Source organism: Rana temporaria, chromosome 7 (assembly GCF_905171775.1).
Source record: "Rana temporaria chromosome 7, aRanTem1.1, whole genome shotgun sequence".
Classification (NCBI taxonomy): Eukaryota; Metazoa; Chordata; class Amphibia; order Anura; family Ranidae; genus Rana; species Rana temporaria.
Window position 1 is genome coordinate 40,868,148 of NC_053495.1, and position 19,050 is coordinate 40,887,197.

General features: G+C 41.4%; 1 protein-coding gene across 3 annotated transcripts in view; it reads right to left on the reverse strand.

Moving 5' to 3' along the window:
* The window catches only part of CACNA2D3 (calcium voltage-gated channel auxiliary subunit alpha2delta 3), a 1,177,822-nt gene that overhangs the window by 312,756 nt on the left and 846,016 nt on the right, over window positions 1-19,050 (reverse strand). For all 3 annotated transcript variants that reach the window (XM_040359261.1, XM_040359262.1, XM_040359264.1), the window contains 4 exons: window positions 14,284-14,329; window positions 14,111-14,208; window positions 8,538-8,631; window positions 5,990-6,085 (listed from right to left, as the gene is read on the reverse strand). In XM_040359261.1, the coding sequence (XP_040215195.1) occupies window positions 5,990-6,085; window positions 8,538-8,631; window positions 14,111-14,208; window positions 14,284-14,329 (334 nt within the window). The remainder of the gene's footprint in view (window positions 1-5,989; window positions 6,086-8,537; window positions 8,632-14,110; window positions 14,209-14,283; window positions 14,330-19,050) is intronic.

The following is a 19,050-nucleotide window of genomic DNA, read 5'->3' on the forward strand; positions in this document are numbered from 1 at the left end:
TGTGTGTTTCTTTTTTACAAGAATTTACACTTCCTTTGTGAAATGGTAGGGGTACAGGGTACCCCATTACCATTTCACACAGGGGGGGGTCAGGATCTGGGGGTCCCCTTTGTTAAAGGGGTCTTCCAGATTCTGATAAGCCTCCCGCCCGCATACCCCCACGACCACCGGGCAAGGGTTGTGGGGATGAGACCCTTGTCCCCATCAAGTATGACTTTATTTTTAGTTTTTTGGGCTGTACTCACAGTTTAATAACGTAGTTAAGTTTCAGACTCCCCGCGGGGAATGGGCGTTCATATGCAGAGGGAACATGATTGACGGCCGGCTATGGCGCGTCACGCTTCCCAAAAATAGCCGGAGTAGGAATAGGAGCTGACTGCACAAGGCGCGGTGAAGAGCCAAGTCCTATTTCGGCTATTTTCGGGAAGCGTGACGCGCCATAGCCGGCCGTCAATCATGTTCCCCTCTGCCTAGGAACACCTACTCTCCGTGGGGAGTCTGAAACTTAACTAAGGGATTAAACTGTGAGTACGGCGCAAAGCAGACAGATATAAACATGGCCTAATGTACCCCTAGAGCACTTGAAGGACAACTGGACCTTTGGCTGTGCTGTTCAGGGAAAGGCTGCACAGAGAAGATTGTTGGATTGAAGATGAAGATTAGTCATTTTCCAAGTAGGCTACACTCAGGGGGTTGGGGATGCCTTTTAGAACAACATGTACAAAAGGTAACATTGTGCTTTAAGTGATAACTATAATTGTATGTTTTTTCCAGCTCTGAAAAAGTTTTCATGTTATAAACTGCATTTCCCAACTCCTACCCAGCGGGAATAAAATCAATATGAACCACATTTTGAGTATGCAGTCCAGTTTTGGTCACCAATCCTGAAGAAAAATGATCTTGAACTGCAGAGAGTCCAAAAGGACAACACAGTTAATAAGAAGTTTGGAGGAGCTAATTTGTGAGGAAGGACTACAAACATCAAATTTATTCTCCCTGAAAAAGAGGCACCTAAGAGGAGATATGATTGCCACACACAAAGCTGTAAATGGTGACATTGGGAGGAAGCTATCTTTAAAGAAGACATGTGGCCATACAATGAAGTGGACGAGAGGTGGTTCAATCTTTAACTGGATAAGGGGATCTTTAATGTTAGAGCAGTAAGGATGTGGAACTCCCTTCCACTATTAGTGGTTTGAGCAGGGAGCATAGATAAAATGTAAAAACCTTTTAGATGTGTTTTTAGCGAACGTGTTATACAGGGATATGGAAACTGGTAGTGACATAAACTCAAACACACACACTCAGATTGAACAGAATGGACTGGGACCAATGCTGCATTGCAGATCCCTCCTCTCCTTTTGGAAATGGCAAATGTGCCCAGTTTAGGACCACCTGACAGAGCAGCTGGGACAGTACAGACAGTAAATCAGACACTTCCAGAAGAGAAGAGGTAAAGGACATGCAAGAATGGAGGGGGTTGTGCAAGACAATTGGCTTGTCAAATGTTCAAGCAAGTTTGGAGGCACATTGCAAGAGAATAATGAAATCAATTTATGGAAAGGAAAAACATTGCAAGTAAGCATTTATAGGGTGGGCATAGTTGGCACTCTTGGCAAGTGTTTGTGACAGATCCAGTACTGTAGCTGTATTTACCACTGCAGGGGTATGGGGGGAGGGGGGCAGGGGACTTCGGACTTCAATGGAGACAACAGCCACCAGCACAAGGGACACTTCTCATTAAATGAAAGTACCACCCCCTGTACTGATTTAAAAAAAAAAATCTCAACTTGGACTTTAAACTTAAACATTTCTTTTATTTATTATGAGGTATCCAGAACAACTTTTCTCCATCTTAAAGAAAATGGGCAATAACTTGTAGCAGATGGGAAAATTACACTAAGCTGGAGTAATACGGCATAACACACTATATTCAGAGTATCACAACCACTTCTACAAACAACTTAACACAAAACTGCTGTTTTCTGATCTCAAGGTTAAGCTAAATAAGCAGCATTTCATTTTAAGCTTAAGAACATAAAAAAAAAATAAAGAATGAAATTGGCACTGGAAACAATGGTTACTGGTTAGGGAGAAATGCACAACTGGGGTGCACAGCAAATGAAAGCCCTAAAGCGATCTAGTTTGGCACTTATGTTTAAGACATTGGGCTTGGAATTTAGGTGGCTGAATCTAAGGTTTTAGCAAATCTGCAATGTGACACAATTTTGTAGACCATATTTCATGGTCAAAAAATGGCTGTATATATAAACTAATTTATAGTAAATATATACAAGGGGAAAAAAAGAGGAGATTTTTCCATATTTTTCCATATTCTAGTGGCACTCACTAGAATGTAATAGAAATTATAACAGCCTAAAATTTGAGTGCCTGGCCTTTTTTTCTATTTTCTTCGATTGTTACAGGGAAACAATAAGTTTAATTTTTGTTTTTAGCTTTACAAGTGAAAGTTATATTTTTATCTGAAATAGTTGTATTAATGTGTTGTAGATAATGTTTGTATATGTATATAGATATATATATATACATACACACACACAATATATATGTAAAAATTAAAAGGGGACTGGGACCAAATGTAGTAATGAAAAATTTTAATCCAGATATTCCTTATACAACACAATGAACTGTAAGGTATAGGAACAACATTTTCGGGCATCCTCACCATTTCTCAAATTCAAATGTAAATACATCTAAACATGAGAAAGGGTTCTACTTTGTATATAGCACTGCCCACTAGTTGTTTTTCCAAAAGTCACTACATGCATCATGATATCAACCAAGTGTCTCAGTCTTGTAGACTAATGACTGTGGTACTGTGGGATTCCCATGAGCCAGCTGGTTACTTGCTGTTATTTGCTGGGTGAAGAGTCAGTTGGGCAGGTGAGAAACCCTGTTCTGATTTTTAATGGCCCACAACTCCTAAGGAAGCACCAGCACCAGCTCTCACACTCTGGCTCTGTTTTCTTTTGATAGAGAGGTTCTTCCCACCTATGCAGTCCAATACAGTGCATTAACACTCGTTATGTGGGTAATGTGAGTTGTGTTAAGCCAGACAATTCATAAGAATGAACTTCCAACGCACCACAATGCACCATATTGTTTTACCATGTATTGTGGTGCATTGCAACGTGAGTGTGAAGTTGGCCTAAAGGAACTCCATACTGAGGAAATATATAACCTTTCTATTATTTGTATATGCATGTTTCAAACTTGTAATGTGTATCATTGCTAGAGCTACTCAAACCCTGGGCCCCGCGGCTGCTAATAAAGCCTACCTTAGCATGTACTATAAGGAAGCTAATTTTGTTACCGTGGAGAGAAAGTAAGTCATGTTTTTTTATGACTTAAAGAGGGGATTGTAAGAGAATGTATAAAACAATTGTTACTACATTTTAAAATTCCCTCCTCATGGCAGACTAAGGGCTAGATTCAAGTAGCCCGCCGTAAGTTTGTGCGGGCGTAGCGTATGTTATTTACGATATGCCGCCGCAACTTACACGGGCAAGTGCAGTATTCACAAAGCACTTGCTCCGTAAGATGCGATGGCGTATCGTAAATGGGGCCGGCATAAGCGCGCCTAATTCAAATGAGTATGAGGGGGGCGTGTTTTATGTAAATGGGTGGTGACCCGACGTGATTGACGTTTTTCCCGAACGGCGCATGCGCTGTCCGTGGAATTTCCCAGTGTGCATTGCTCCAAAGTACACAGCAAGGACGTCATTTGTTTCGACGTGAACGTAAATTACGTCCAGCCCTATTCGCGAACGACTTACGCAAACGACTAAAAAAATTCAAAATTCTACGCGGGAACGACGTCCATACTTAACATTGCGTACGCCTCATAATAGCAGGAGCAACCTTACGCCGAAAAAGCCTAACGTAAACGACGTAAAAAAATAGCGCCGGGCGTACGTAAATTTGTGAATCGGCGGATCTAGGTCATTTGCATATTCTACCCCGAAAACGACGGAAGCGCCACCTAGCCGCCAGTGTAAATATGCACCCTAAGATACGACGGTGTAAGAGACTTACGACAGTCGGATCTTAGGCTAATGTCGGCGTATCTTGCTTTCTGAATACAGAAAGAACATACGCCGGCGCAGCTTCGAATTTACGCAGCGTATCTATAGATACGCCAGCATAAATCAATGCTGAATCTAGCCCTAAGTATATATGAATCTGTGTATGTCTTGAGATCCTACCGGGTAAATGACCACACCAGCCAGGAAGACACTGGCTTCAAAAAGCGCCTAGTGGCGATTCAGTTCACATGTGTAGCGCTATACAAGTCACTCATTCATTTCATTCATGTGTGAGTTTTACTATAGAAAAACTTTACTCAAGTTTTCATAGATCTAAGGGCCAGATCCTCAAAAGGGATACGCCGGCGTATCTACTGATACGCCGTCGTATCCCTGTTTCTATCTTTGGAACTGATCCACAGAATCAGTTTCCAAGAGATAGACAGAAGATCCGGCATGTGTAAGGGACTTACACTGCCGGATCTTAGGATGCAGTACCGCATCCGCCGCTGGGGGCATTTCGCGTCGAAATGCCGCCTCGGGTATGCAAATTAGCACTTACGGAGATCCACAAAGCTTTTCAGCTTTGTTTTTTCTCTGTAAGTTTTAGTTTGCAATCGTAAAATTAGGGCTGCTTTTACAAAGTGTAAACTGATTTCACCTTGTAAAAGCAGACCCTTCTGTCCAGCGACGCGTTTTTTTTTTTGTTTTAAAGTTTTTTTTTTCGCCGTATCTTTTTTTTTTTCCTGACGCAACTTTATTGACCCGGCGCGATCCACAAAGCTTGGCGTAACGTAATTTTGCGCTATGCACGTCTGGAAAATTACGTCACGAGCATGCGCAGTACGGCCGGCGCGGGAGCGCACCTAATTTAAATGGGAATCGCCCCCATTTGAAGAGGAACGCCTTGCGCCAGCGGAATTTAAGTTACACAGCCGAAAATTTCTAGGTAAGTGCTTTGTGGATCGGGCACTTAGGTAGAAATTTTAAGGCAGTGTAACTTAAATGGGAATTTTTACGTTACGCCGGCTGTTTGTGGATCTGGCCCTAAGATTCTGGCAGTTAAGTTTGTGGTGAGCCATATCCCTGAATAAGCTTCCTCCTTTATGTATTTCATAGGTTAGTTCTGCTTACATGCTAATGGTTTAAAGCTTGTGACAAGGAAATAGTATGTAAGGCTCTTTTGAGGTCATGAGTCATAAACAACTAGCGCCCAGAAGCGATTCAGTTCGCATGTGTTGCGCTCTATAAATTTTTCATTCATTCATTCATTCATTCAAGGCTAAAATACATGTGCTTTGTATTCAGCCCCTCCTCTTTTGTTGGTTATGCTTGTACATAAAAACTGTTTATGGTACTTCCTTATTAAAGCCGGAGAACTCATGATCACACAAGCCTGTTTCACGTCTGATTTGCTCTCCCCGGAATTCGGTGTGTTGCAGTGGTAGCCTATTTAACCAGCGTGAATTTGTCAGAGTGTATAATTCCTTTCAATTGGGGGCTTGAAAAAGCTGGCTATTATGCTGATCCACTGTTTTCAGTAACTTCTGAGTAAATGGCCAAGAACAAGCCTGCAAAATGAGGCGTTTCAACCCTACTCTGACTTTGCTGGTTCTTCTGGGTAAATACACAAACATTTTGACACCAGAACTAAGCAAATATAATTTAGAGAACGAGATCAGTGATGTCATCTTTGAAATTTCTCTCTGAAGTTTTTCTTAATTAAAAGCTCAGACATGCCAAGCTTGCATGAAGGTAAAAAACCTTGAGCCTTTACAACCATTTTAACATCTACAGTACCCTTCACTGAAAGCACCTATGCAATATCCTAATATGGATAAATGAAAACAGCCACAGAAATATTATTACAAGTGTACATCAAGGGCAATAGACCCACTTTTAGCCAATAGAAATTTGAGATCCAGGCACTTCATGTTGCTTACTTGTAAGTTAGCTGCTCTGGGCCCACAAACAGATTCACACGGGTCAGTCCAGTGCGTGTACCAAGGAAAGCAATCTCCACGTCTTTGTCTGAATTTCTGAATATAAATATGAATATAAGATTAAAATCTACTGGACATTGCAGGAAGTGAGCCAAACATACAAAACCGTATGAATCAAATTCACTCTCTGGCAAACAGCTAGTATAAATAGCTGCTGTAACAATTATCAGAGAGCATCGACTCAAAAAGTCTTGAGACACAGTTATGACTACAGTTTCCTTCATTTCAACATGCCCACTGGAAATAGTAGACACTTCAAAAGTCTGCACAATTAACATGAAATAAGAAAGACAATAAATATTATTTACAAATGTGTCTATTTTTTCTGAAATTTTGCCTTGTCTTATCCTAAGATACAATAGGAGCTTCCACGACTATTTTCTTTTGAGCCCATTCAGACTATGCCTTGGGTTACCTGGCTCCTTGCTCTGGCAGGCTTTGGTGCTGTTCTTCTCCCCCCCCCAAAGCTCTAGTCTTGGGCGGAGCCTTGGTGTCATCACATACAGTACAGGGCTATTAACCCCATATTGTATGTGGTGGAGTGAGGAGTGTGACTGTAGCTGAGAGCATGGATCATGGGAATCTGCTAGATCAGGGAGTCAGATAAGTAACACAGCCTTTTCTGCAACCGCTTAAGCCACAGGTGTCAAACACAAGGACCGCGGGCCGAATCCGGCCCTCCAGGCCATTTCATTTGGCCCTCGCACCTCTCCTGCAGCTGCAGGAGAGCTCCAGCCCTCCTCTGGTCCTACTCCAGACCTACTCCAGACCATTACTTTCTGCTTTCAAGCAATGCATCCAGCTTCTTCCCAGCAGCAGCATATAGAAAGGGGGTGCACTATGATGTAAGAGAGAGTGGGGGACTCAACTTCTGATGGTGGGGTGGCTCTTGACATCTAATGTAAAGGGGAGGGGAATGCGCTGGACATCTTATAGATCTTATAGATACAACCGGCCCTTTTGAGAGCAATCGCAATGCTCATGCGGCCCACGATGAAATTGAGTTTGACACCCCTGGCTTAAGCCATGTTCACACGATCGGTTTGTCTGATGAAAACAGACTGATGGACCGTTTTCATCGGACAAACCAATCGTGTGTGGGCCCCATCGGTTTGTTTTCCATCGGTGAAAAAAAATAGAACATGTTTTAAAATTTTCCTATGGATAAAAAAACGATATAAAAAATGATCGTCTGTCCATCGGTCAAAAATCCACGCATGCTCAGAATCAAGTCGACGCATGCTCGGAAGCATTGAACTTCATTTTTCTCAGCACGTCATAGTGTTTTTTACGTCACCACGTTTGGACACGGTCAGATTTTTGACCGATGAAGTGTAGGCAAGACTGATGAAAGTCAGCTTCATTGGATATCTGACAAAAAAATCCATCGGATTAGATTCCATCAGATATCCGATCGTGTGTACAGGGCTTTAGACTTAATGAGCATTTCACTGCAAGGGTTTTTTTTTTTTCGTACCAGGAGCTGACCCTTTTATTTTTCACCACAACACACAGATGCTTTCCACTGTGCATTGTATTGCTTGGAAACAGACATACATTGAGGTTTGCTGCCAAGTAGCATTAGGGTGGCATTCAAAGTGAATGGCATCACAATGCTGATTGCGCATTAATGTTCACTATGGTTATGTGCATTTTAACACATTAGCCCATCACATCAGCGTGAGTAGGCCTTTTATCTAAACACTACTGCCAGTCAGCACGATGTAATTGAAGCAGTAGGCACAAATACAACATCTTTTATTGCAAGGAAAGGAGTTAAAAAGTTAAATAGTCACAGTTAAAGTTATTGATTAAAACACTAACCCACATTAAAACAAAAGAACTCATGAAAAAGTGAGATAGTTAAAGCGGGAGTTCACCCGAATTTTTTTTTTAACATTAGATTCATGTTCATTTTGTCAAGGGGAATCGTGTAGTTTTTTAAAAAACGAAGCAGTACTTACCGTTTTAGAGAGCGATCTGTCACGAGTAGCCAAAAGAAGCCGACGTTTGGCTACTTTCGGAAAATCGTGACACGATAGATGCGACCGTCGGAAGCCTGTCGAAAGACTGTCAATCAAATAGGAACGCCCAGTCCCGCAGCCTATAGCCGGAAGCGGCGGAGAAGATCGCTCTCTAAAACGGTAAGTACTGCTTCATTTTTTTTAAAAAACTACCCGATTCCCCTTGACAAAATGAGCATCAATCTAATGTTAAAAATTAACATTTCCGGGTGAACCTCCACTTTTAGTACTGCATGGAAGGAAAAAAAAAGAAGAGGACAACAGAAAACAAGATGGATAGATAGCATCATCGGAACAATGAACAGAAAGTTAAGCAAGCTCTGGTAGGCAGTGGAGGACAGAAAAGCCTGGCATGCTATGGTCCACGAGGTCACAAAGGTCGGACACGTCTAAATGCCTGAACAACAACAACTGCATTTCTAATGACTGGATGTATTTTATCCTTGATAAGGGCATATACTCACTCTGATTTGTTCAGTGCAAGGCTGGTCCAATAAGCCTCCAATGGAGCGCTGACCACAGCATCAAACAGAACCTCTTGTATTAGCTCTTTGTCACCTGCGTCAGAATGATATATTATGAGAATCTGTAATATACCTACTGTATATATAAACTTTATTAGGTACACCTCTATCATCAGTTAATTGTGTGTGTTTGCCTTTTTGTTATGGAATTTACAAAGTGCTGAAATGTTCATCAGGGATTATGTTAATGGTGATCTGATGGCAAATTATAGTTCCTGCAGATTTATCAGCCACTATGCAGGCCTAGAACCTCCTTTTCCTCTGAGATTCTGACACCGCCATCTGCATATCAATGTTGCAATTGAGATTAGTCAAACCAGGAAACATTTTTCCAACTATAAATTATGAGATTTTGGTGTATCCGCACCTGCTGTGGCCTAACTTTAACTATTCATGGCTAATCGGTGTAGAATTCAGCATGGTCTTCTGCTATCTCTTCAAATTTGGTCTTTACATAATGTGATGCTAATAAGACACTGTCATCTTGTCAATGCAGGGCAAAGTGACAATGTCTCTAAAAGGGCATCACCCAACACCCATATACTCACCTTATTTGCACTCCCTAGCAGCTCCCATAGTTAAAGTGGAAAAATAGCACTGGACCCGTAAGGTTATATTATTGGTACCACCTCGGTCTCCTTGACTTGTCATATACTCTAATAGGGATGAGCTTTGAGTTCGAGTTCGGGGAACAACTAACAATTTGGGGTGTTCGCGGCATCCCCAAACACTTTTTTGAACAATAACTTGCATATTAGCCTTTAAAATTATCACTTTCGATTTCAAACGTTTGAGACCCATAGACTTTAACGGGGTTCTAAAGTTCACATGAACGTTTGGTGTGTTCGCAGGTTCTGGTGCGAACCGAACAGGGGGGTGTTCGGCTCATCCCTATACTCTAACATAAATGTAAACTGAAGTGCCATACCACAGCTGAAAAGGTCCAGATATTACTTTATTCTAATAGAGGTCAGGGCTACAAGTGAAAAAATACACAATGGGAGTTATTTACTAAAGGAAAATCTACTTTGCACTACAAGTGCACTTGAAAGTGCAGTCGCTGTAAATCTGAGGGGTAGATCTGAAATGAGGGGAAGCTCTGCTGATTTTATCATCCAATCATGTGCAAGCTAAAATGTTGTTTTTTATTTTTCTAGCATGTCCCCCTCGGATCTACGGCGACTGCACTTGTAAGTACACTTTTAGTGAATTTTCAAGTGCACTTGCAGTGCAAAGTAGATTTGCCCCCCATGCAAGAAGTGAACTAGACAAGCTGGTATGGCAGACAAACCAGCTACTAACAAGACTTGTTCATATAATCACACTGGAAGAAATACTAATAAAGGTCCAGTTTAATTATAGTCCATTTACATTGTTTTCAATCTCAAGTCATGATGAAGGGGTGGTTTTGTACCTCTGAATCATATTGGATACTCCTTTGATTGTCCCTCTGACCTCTTTTTGATCTGGACCCTTTAGCAGTGATGTGGTCCTTCAATATACATTTTTGTTACACATCACTGTCACATGACTGGGGGAATGATGTCACCACTTTGCCAGTTCACCAACACAGCCAATTTCGGCACTGGCTACTGAGGAGCAAGGGCATATGGGGAGTCTGGAGATTCCCTTTGCAGAGACAATGTTACTTTGCACTCAATGAACAATGTGATGGTGTCACACCCTTCCAAACATCACCGCAGTAAAGAGTGGTTATCTGAGCAGACTTTCGTTATGTTAGCATAAACACGTACTGTATGGCCATTCTTTTCAGACCTCTATTATAAACTGCCACTACTTTGGATGCTTTTAGGATGCTGCAACCAACACATCCGGCACCAATAATCATCAGTCAAACTCATCCAGATTACACATCCTCCCCATTCAAATGTTTAAAAAAACTCCAATGGTTTTTGACCATGTCTGCATACTTTAGGAATTGCAGCCATATGACTCGCTCTTTGAAAATTTGTATTCCTAAGCAGGTGTACCTAAAAAAGCAGCCACTGAGCACAGCTAATTGCTTGGAACATGTAACACGTGAAAAAAACAGCACTATAGGCTTTATTAACAAGAAGCCAACAAAAAAAGGCTGTCAGCTGTGGTATGAATCTTTGATAACTACAGAAAACATTGCATATAGTATAAACAGACAAATTGTAGACACACACAACAGGTAGTTATTAGAATCACCCATAAATCCATTGGGAACTAATGATGTCACTACAAACTCAAACAGCCATTCCTGACACATGCTTCTACTGTCTATATCCCAGAGTGAATTCAAAAGAAATAATAATAGTAATTGTAACGGAATGACCCGGGACAAACAGAGACTTTGGAAGGATGAGGGGTACTCCTGTGCCAGAATCATTAATAACTCTTATGTCTAGGGTCACCTTATGTCCGATAGGGCCATAGGGTGACTGAGAAATTATATCCTAAATTACAGGACAGGGGACATTACTGATAGCTCATATTGCAATTGGAGATATTGCAAAGTGTTGGTTTATTCTATGACTCTCTGTGTAGACTGTTGACATGTTAAAAAAGGCTTGAAAGTCCTTTCATTGTGTGATAACACTGTTTAAAGCCTATTGATGCTCAGAGGTGTGAATACCTTTCATGCAGAGACAGAACGTCTGTCTAAAGATGTGGATTGAGAGGGATTTATTGTGTGATGGTGTTTTGTTTGAATTCTGTTAATGAAGGAATGTGACTTCTCAGGTGCAGTGATAATTATAGCCTGGCGCCGAGATGTCTGGAATGTTTAGCAATTAGCCATCTGAAGGTATATTGAAGCCCCCCAGGGTGCGATGTGTGGGTGGAGAGTTTGATGGTTCCTTTCATGCTTGAACTGTATATAAACTTAAGAGCTAACCATTAAAGTTGTCTTGCATTTGAAACCAGAACACAGAGCTGTGTGTCTCGTGTCTGGGGGGAATTCTTATGGGTCGTGTTCGTTTGCCTGATTGTGGAGTGTCGATAAGCTGTCGTGGGTTGATGAAAGGTCGTAAACGGTGGTGACCGTTACAGTAAAGAAGATTAAACATAAGACATACAGCATACAGTAGATTGAGTTTATGATTTTTTTTATAATTTATTCTTTTTAGTCAAAGCTAAAAGCTTTCAAAACTATTGGCTTGAGGTCAACAAAATTTTAATTTTGTTTTTAAATTTTCCAAATGATGTTTATTATAACATATTTATTTACATATAAACATTTAATACAAGGTAGACTGGTGAAAGTTTGTGGAGCATTCTGGGTTTGCTAAAAAGAGAGCCCAGCAGTAGCTGCTTACTTTGTGACTGTCTCTGCCATAATGTAATTTCCAAACAGCCCATGTGAACAGAGCAGGCATGGAGATAGAGGTAGGAGTCAATGCTCAGACTCATTTAACGCTGCTACATTTGAGTTTACCCTATTCAACTTTGTAAACAAGCTATTTTCAGCAAAGCAACCAAGGTAATCCTACTAAACAGATGAAATGGACAATATAGCTAAATATACTGGCTGGATAAAGTAAATATAAGATATTTATATCTAGTATTTCTTATTGACATTTTTAAAAGCTTAATTTCCACTACAGTGGAACCTCAGATTGCGAGTAACGCAGTTAACGAGCGTTTCGCAATACGAGCACTGTATTTTCTAAAACCCTAACTCGGTTTGCGAGTGTTGTCTCGCAAAACTAGCAGGATTTAAGCCAAAGCGGTGTGCAGTACCACATTTGGCCTGAGGTGGGGGGGCACATGAGCCGAGCGGAGCCAAACGGCTCCAATCGGAGGCAATCAGTGCCGTTCGCAATCGATCGTCGCCGTTCGGAGTAGTTTGGAAATACGCCATTCCCAAGCCTTTCCGAGGTTTGCCGAGGTCAGCCGAGCTGTCCTCTGGCCTTTTTGTGTGTTCCTGAGGCTCTCTGGTGCCCCCCACCTCTGGCCACATGCGGTATTGCATGCCATTGAAGTCAATGCGGAACAAATTATTTTCGTTCCCATTGACTTCAATGGGGAAACTCGCTTTGATATGTGAGTACTTTGGATTACGAGCATTCTCCTGGAACGGATTATGCTCGTAATCCGAGGTTCCACTTTATATACAAAAACTGCATGTCTACTGCAGCATAAGAAGAGTGTTCTCTCTCCTAAGCATTCATCACCATCAAATTAAAACACATTTTCTACATACAGCCAAATCCATATATGCTAATGTAAAGCTAACTGAAGTTGATGGGAAGTCGAGTTGAGTAGCAAAGCCAAAATGAGAAAACAAACTGATATTTTTTGTGCATGGTAGTTCCACCCCTAGGTTAGCTGATATTCAAGAACTTTCAACTGACATTCTCATTGGCCAAACCAAAAATGTGTGACACATAAAAACATGTATTAAAGGGGTTGTAAAGGTACAATTTTTTTTCCCTAAATAGCTTCCTTTACCTTAGTGCAGTCCTCCTTCACTTACCTCATCCTTCCATTTTGCTTTTAAATGTCCTTATTTCTTCTGAGAAATCCTCACTTCCTGTTTGTCTGTAACTCCACACAGTAATTGCAAGACTTTCTCCCTGGTGTGGAGTGTCGTGCTCGCCCCCTTGGACTACAGGAGAGTCAGGACGCTCTCTGCATTGCAGATAGAGAAAGGAGCTGTGTGTTAGTCGGTGTCATGACTCTCCTGTAGTCCAAGGGAGGGGGCAAGCTCCACACCAGGGAGAAAGCCTCGCATTACCGTGTGGAGATACAGACAGAAGAACAGGAAGTGAGGATTTCTCAGAAGAAATAAGGACAGAATGGAAGGATGAGGTAAGTGAAGGAGGACTGCACTAAGGTAAAGTAAGCTATTTAGGAAAAAAAATTGTACCTTTACAACCCCTTTAACTTATCACAAACCCAGTTAAAAAATGTGTGTCAATGTTCTACAATGGATGTTAAAAATTCATACCAAAAATGGACAAAAGTTGACATGGATGGATGTGAACCTGTTCTTAGTAGAACATTAAGTGCTGTTTAGTATTCTTCGAAGATGTGCAGTTATATTATTCAACTAGGATATAGTTTATTACTTGTGCTTCTGCGTTTTCAACTTTTCACGCCGTTTAGTGTTCTTTTATGCATTTTTCATGCATCTTCAAGTATTCTTATTGAAGTTTATTGAACCAAAAGAAGCATCTATACCTTTTTCTAAGTTGCGTGGAAACACCTTGCATAGGTTTGAGTGTGCCCCATAGGCAATGAAATTCCTCTGTGCTTACTGACCTTTCAGTGTGCTATGCTCTAAGACCCCAAATTACACCATGCCATTGTTTAAGGACCCCAAAATATGTATTTCTAATGGAAAGGAAACCTATCAGGTTAATGCAATCTTCCATACCCCAGAATGTCTAAACCAACATGTTACATACTTACAAACAAGACAGCCCTACATTTGAATCAATATCTACCATTTTACTAGCGACAGTCTGACTCTAGTCTTAAAGGGGAACCCAGAGCCTTTGAAACGCAACTAGAGTTTTACTTACATTGCAAGGATGGCTCTTTTCCTGTGAGGTATTTTTTTATTGCTCTTAACTGAGTGAGATGACGGTGCTCTGGATGCAGATCTGTGTTGCAATATGTCCTTTAAAAAAATAAGCTGTTAGTCCACTGAACACACAACAGGACTGTCAACAATTAGAACACTTGAAATACTCACCACTCATCAGCCAATGAAACATCAGGGTGTTCTAGATCATGTAATCCTAGGAGCAGAAATCAGAAGATCACAGTATTATCTTACCAGTTTCTTCTGTATATTGAAAAGTACTGTATTGTATGTTGTAGCGGACTTAATACAAATAATAGTATGTCAACTGCAGTGGAATAAACACTGACACAGAACTACAGCCAGGGTAAAAATCATCAGAAAACATGGGGGTTTACTAAAATCAAATGCGCTCTTCACTTTGTAAGTTCATCTTTAGCTTAGTAAATGAGGTTGTCAGGAAAGGAAAATTAACGTACACAGACAAATTAATCTGAGGAAGCATGCCCATGGCCAGGAAGGGTGTGCACGCATTTGTGCCCGAATGTGTGCGCGTGAGCATGCACAAGCGTGCATTGGAGCCAGAAGGGCTATTTAAACTGCACTAGTGCAGTGTGTCAGTGCTGTTTGGTCTATTACATTCCCTGTGTTCCTGTTTTCCGTTCCTGTTGTTCTTCTGTTTCCCAACTTGACCCTGTAGCCTCGTACACACGACCGAGGAACTCGACGGGCGAAACACATCGTTTTCCTTGTTAGGTTGTCAATAGGTTGTCAGTTGACAAGCCAATTTTCTCTATTCCCGTCAAGAAAATAGAGAACATGCTCTCTTTTTGGCAACAGTTTCCTCGACGAAAATGTACACACGACCGGTTTCCTCGGCAAAAAAATATCTCCCAGCAAGTTTCTTGCTGGTTTTTGCCGAGAAACTGGGTTGTGTGTACGAGGCCTGTCTCTCATTCTGCCTGAACACTGCCTGAACTGACCCCTGGCTTGTCCCTGGATTACACTTCTTCCAACTTCTTTTGCTCATCCTCTCTTCTGTTTCCGACTCTGGCCTGTCTTCTGACCACTCTCCAGCATACCGTCTGAACCTAATCTGCCCACTAGCTGCTGACCTGCACTGTCTGACACTGCCTTAAAAACCAACAACAGTCCCAGTGCATGAAAGTGTCCAGTCAGGTGGATAAGAAGGGTTAAGAAGGTTAATTGCTCCCAATCTCATGAAACCAGATGAGAGAATATGCAAACAAAATATGTAGTGCAACCAAAAAGCAATAAATCAAGCCCACATATTATAAAATTCCACCGTTGCAACTTTCAGTGGCAGTTTTTAATATCCAGTGACTTCAGTGATCACCACCTCTAGATGGAATGCCTGCTCACCTCCAAAAGTTGACCCTACTACAGAGTCACACACTCCTGGTATTATATCTCTCAGGATACCTTGGGAAAATGAATCAGGGGTGAGGTGCTGCCATTCACGATGTTTTTCTCTGTTCACATTAAAGTTGATGATATGCATGTTTTACACATTTTCATATGAATAGTTTAATCCCTGAGCTAAGTTTTATTAAATGTTATTAGCAGAGAGCACTGTGGTTTGCCTTTGTCATTATATGGCCACACATGACTGAATGAGGTCCCGGGAGGAGGTCTGAGCTGTCCAGGGGGACTAGGAGGTGGATTAGTGTTCCCAAGGTATCGTGAGAGATATAACACCAGGTGTGTGTGACTCTTCAGTGGGGTCTACATTGGGAGAATCTGGGGGAGGTCTGTTTTGTCCAGGCACTTTAGGAGGAGGATTTGTTTTCCCGAGGTACCCGGAGAGATATAATACCAGGCGTGTGTGACTCACTTTGTGTGGTGGTCACTGGTGGTCACGGGAGGAGGTCTGAGCTTCCCAGGGGCACTAAGGAGGTGGATTAGTGTTCCCGAGTTATCCTGAGAGATATAACACCAGGTGTGTGTGACTCTTTAGTGGGGTCTTCATTGGGAGAATCTGGGGGGAGGGCTGTGTTGTCCAGGTACTTTAGGAGGAGGATTTATTTTCCCGAGGTATTCTGAGAGATATAATACCAGGCGTGTGCAACTCTCTGTATGTGGTGGTCACTGAAGTCACTAGACTTTACGAACGGCCACTGAAAGTTGCAAAAAGGTGGATTTTTATAATATGTTGACTTGATTTATTGCTTTTTAGTTGTGCTACACTATATTTTGTTTGCAAGTATTCTATTGAGAGGCACATGTGGATACACTCTGAGAGGTGTTGGAAGCAATCACGTTAAGCCTATTAGTAGGCTAATACACTGAATATTTATTTTATTGATTCACATTAATTTTGTATTGTGCTGATTATATATTTTTCATAGATAAGAGAACAATTAAATTAAACAAAAGAGGAAGAGCTGATCTGGTATATATCCTGACATGCCAGGAAGTTTAAAAAAATAAGAACTTTATTGATCTAAACCCATCGAACAAACTCCATAGTCCAGCAAAAAGATGAACACTGCAACTCACAAATCTGGAGGATGCTACAGTTGTGCCTTTTGGGATGGATGGCTGCCTCCATGTACTGGAATTCCTGGGAGCGGGCAGGTGGCCCGAGGGAGCCCCAACAAGACCTGGGTCAGAGCCCACAACCTATGGGCCACCTGCCACAGAGGTGAAGCTTTGCTCACTTCCATCTTCCAAATCATGTACAAGCAAACATGCTGTTTTCACCCCATTCCCTAAGCTAAGGGAAAGCTCCCTCATAAAATAAACAGCCTATTTGCTTTTAGTAAATCAGTCCCATAGGGTAAAAGTTTAAAGCGATAGAGAACTGCAGCAGTGCCCTAAACTAATGTTCACCTGAGTGTTTGCTCCTGATTACAGGAGATTATACATGGGAGGGATTGACCAATAAATTACAGTTCATGATTTGTATGTGACCAGATTAGCTATACGACTTCAAGATAAAAGGTATATATAGGGTTTAAGGTATATATGGGGGGTCGTGGTGGGGTAAAAAGCCAGAAGTTCTGCTTTAACATGAGTGATCCTCACAGTATGAGTTATGAACCAATGGCTCTACACTTCTTTGGTTCAAGAGCTTTGCAGCAGAGTAGGAAAACTTTTTTATTGAACATTTAAAATTAAAACATTCTATTCAAGTACCGGTATGTATTCTTAAAAAAAAATACTCTCAACCTCCTCAAATGTCCAAATTCCTTTTCCTGCTGTGATCTGACTTTCTGTTAGAGGGTACCTACTTTTGTTCTCCATGGTCTCAATGGGGTTGATTTTTTTAAACTGGAGTGCATCAAATCTGGTGCAGCTCGAAACCAATCAGTTTTTTTTGTCAAAGCTTAATTGAACAAGCTGAAGTTAGAAGCTGATTGGTTACCATGCACAGCGCACCAGATCTTGCACTCTCCAGTTTTAGTAAATCAACCCTAATGTATGTGGGGTGTAGTCATCCTCTCTTGGTAGCTCCTGAGATGGACTATGGGATTTGTAGTGTGTATATAGACCACAACCGAAGCCTCGTACACACGACCAAGGAACTCGACGGGCGAAACACATCGTCTTCCTCGTCGAGTTCCTTGTTAGGCTGTCGAGGAACTCGACAAGGCAAGTTTCTCCATTCCCGTCGAGGAAATAGAGAACTTGCTCTCAAAAAAATATCTCCCAGCAAGTTTCTTGCTGGTTTTTGCCGAGAAACTCGGTCGTGTGTACAAGGCCTGACATTCAGGTGCTAAACAGAGGATGTTACAAGGAGGTAGAAAATGCAGTAAGAAACTATTTCAAGATAGATTACAGAGCAATTAAAGTGGTTGTACACCCTGTACAACCACCTATACCTACAGGTAAGCCTAGATTAAGGCTGCTGGAAATATTTACTAAACCTCCACGGTTTAGGACAAATTTACAGTTGAGACGAGCGCAATGTCTACGCCGCAGGCGTACTTTAGAAACGGCGATCGTGCTGTTTCTAAAGGAAGGGCATGCCATGACTGGCATGCGCGGAAGTGACGTGATGCGACTCAGGCCAGTCACAGAGCTGGAGTTCACAGACCCAGAAGGAAGAGGGGTGAAGAATGGACGCTTCCTGCAACAGGGGACAGCGGTTTCAGGTGAATGACACATAATGGGCTACTATGCGATGCACAGTAGCCCATTATGCTTTACCTTTGCAGGGAAATATCAAGGGAGTAGAACCCTTGAGGGTTTACTTCCTCTTTAACCACTTAAGCCCCGGACCATTTTGTTGCTAAATGACTGTGCTATTTTTTACGATTTGGCACTGCATCGCTTTAACTGACAATTGCACGGTCGTGCGACGTGGCTCCCAAACAAACTTGACATCCTTTTTTTCTCACAAATAGAGCTTTCTTTTGGTGGTATTTGATAACCTCTGTGGTTTTTATTTTTTTGCGCTTTAAACACATATAGAGCAACAATTTTGAAAAAAATGCAATATTTCTAACTTTTTGCTATAATAAATATCCCCCAAAAATATATATATATATATATATAAAAAAAAAATTCTCAGTTTAGGCCGATACGTCTTCTACATATTTTTGGTTAAAAAAAATAAGCGTTTATTGATTGGTTTGCGCAAAAGTTATAGTGTCTACAAAATAGGGGATAGTTTTGTGGCATTTTTATTTATATTTTTTATTTACTAGTAATTGTGGCGATCAGTGATTTTTATTGTGACTGCGACATTATGGCGGACACATCAGACACTTTTGACACATTTTTGGGACCATTGTCATTTTTACAGCGATCAGTGCTATAAAAATGCACTGATTACTGTGAAAATGACACTTGTAGTAAAGGGGTTAATCACTAGGTGGCGCTGTAGGGGTTAAGTGTGCCCTAGTGAGTGTTTCTTACTGTAGGGGGGATGGGCTGTGTGTGACATGACACTGATCTCCGCTCTGATTACAC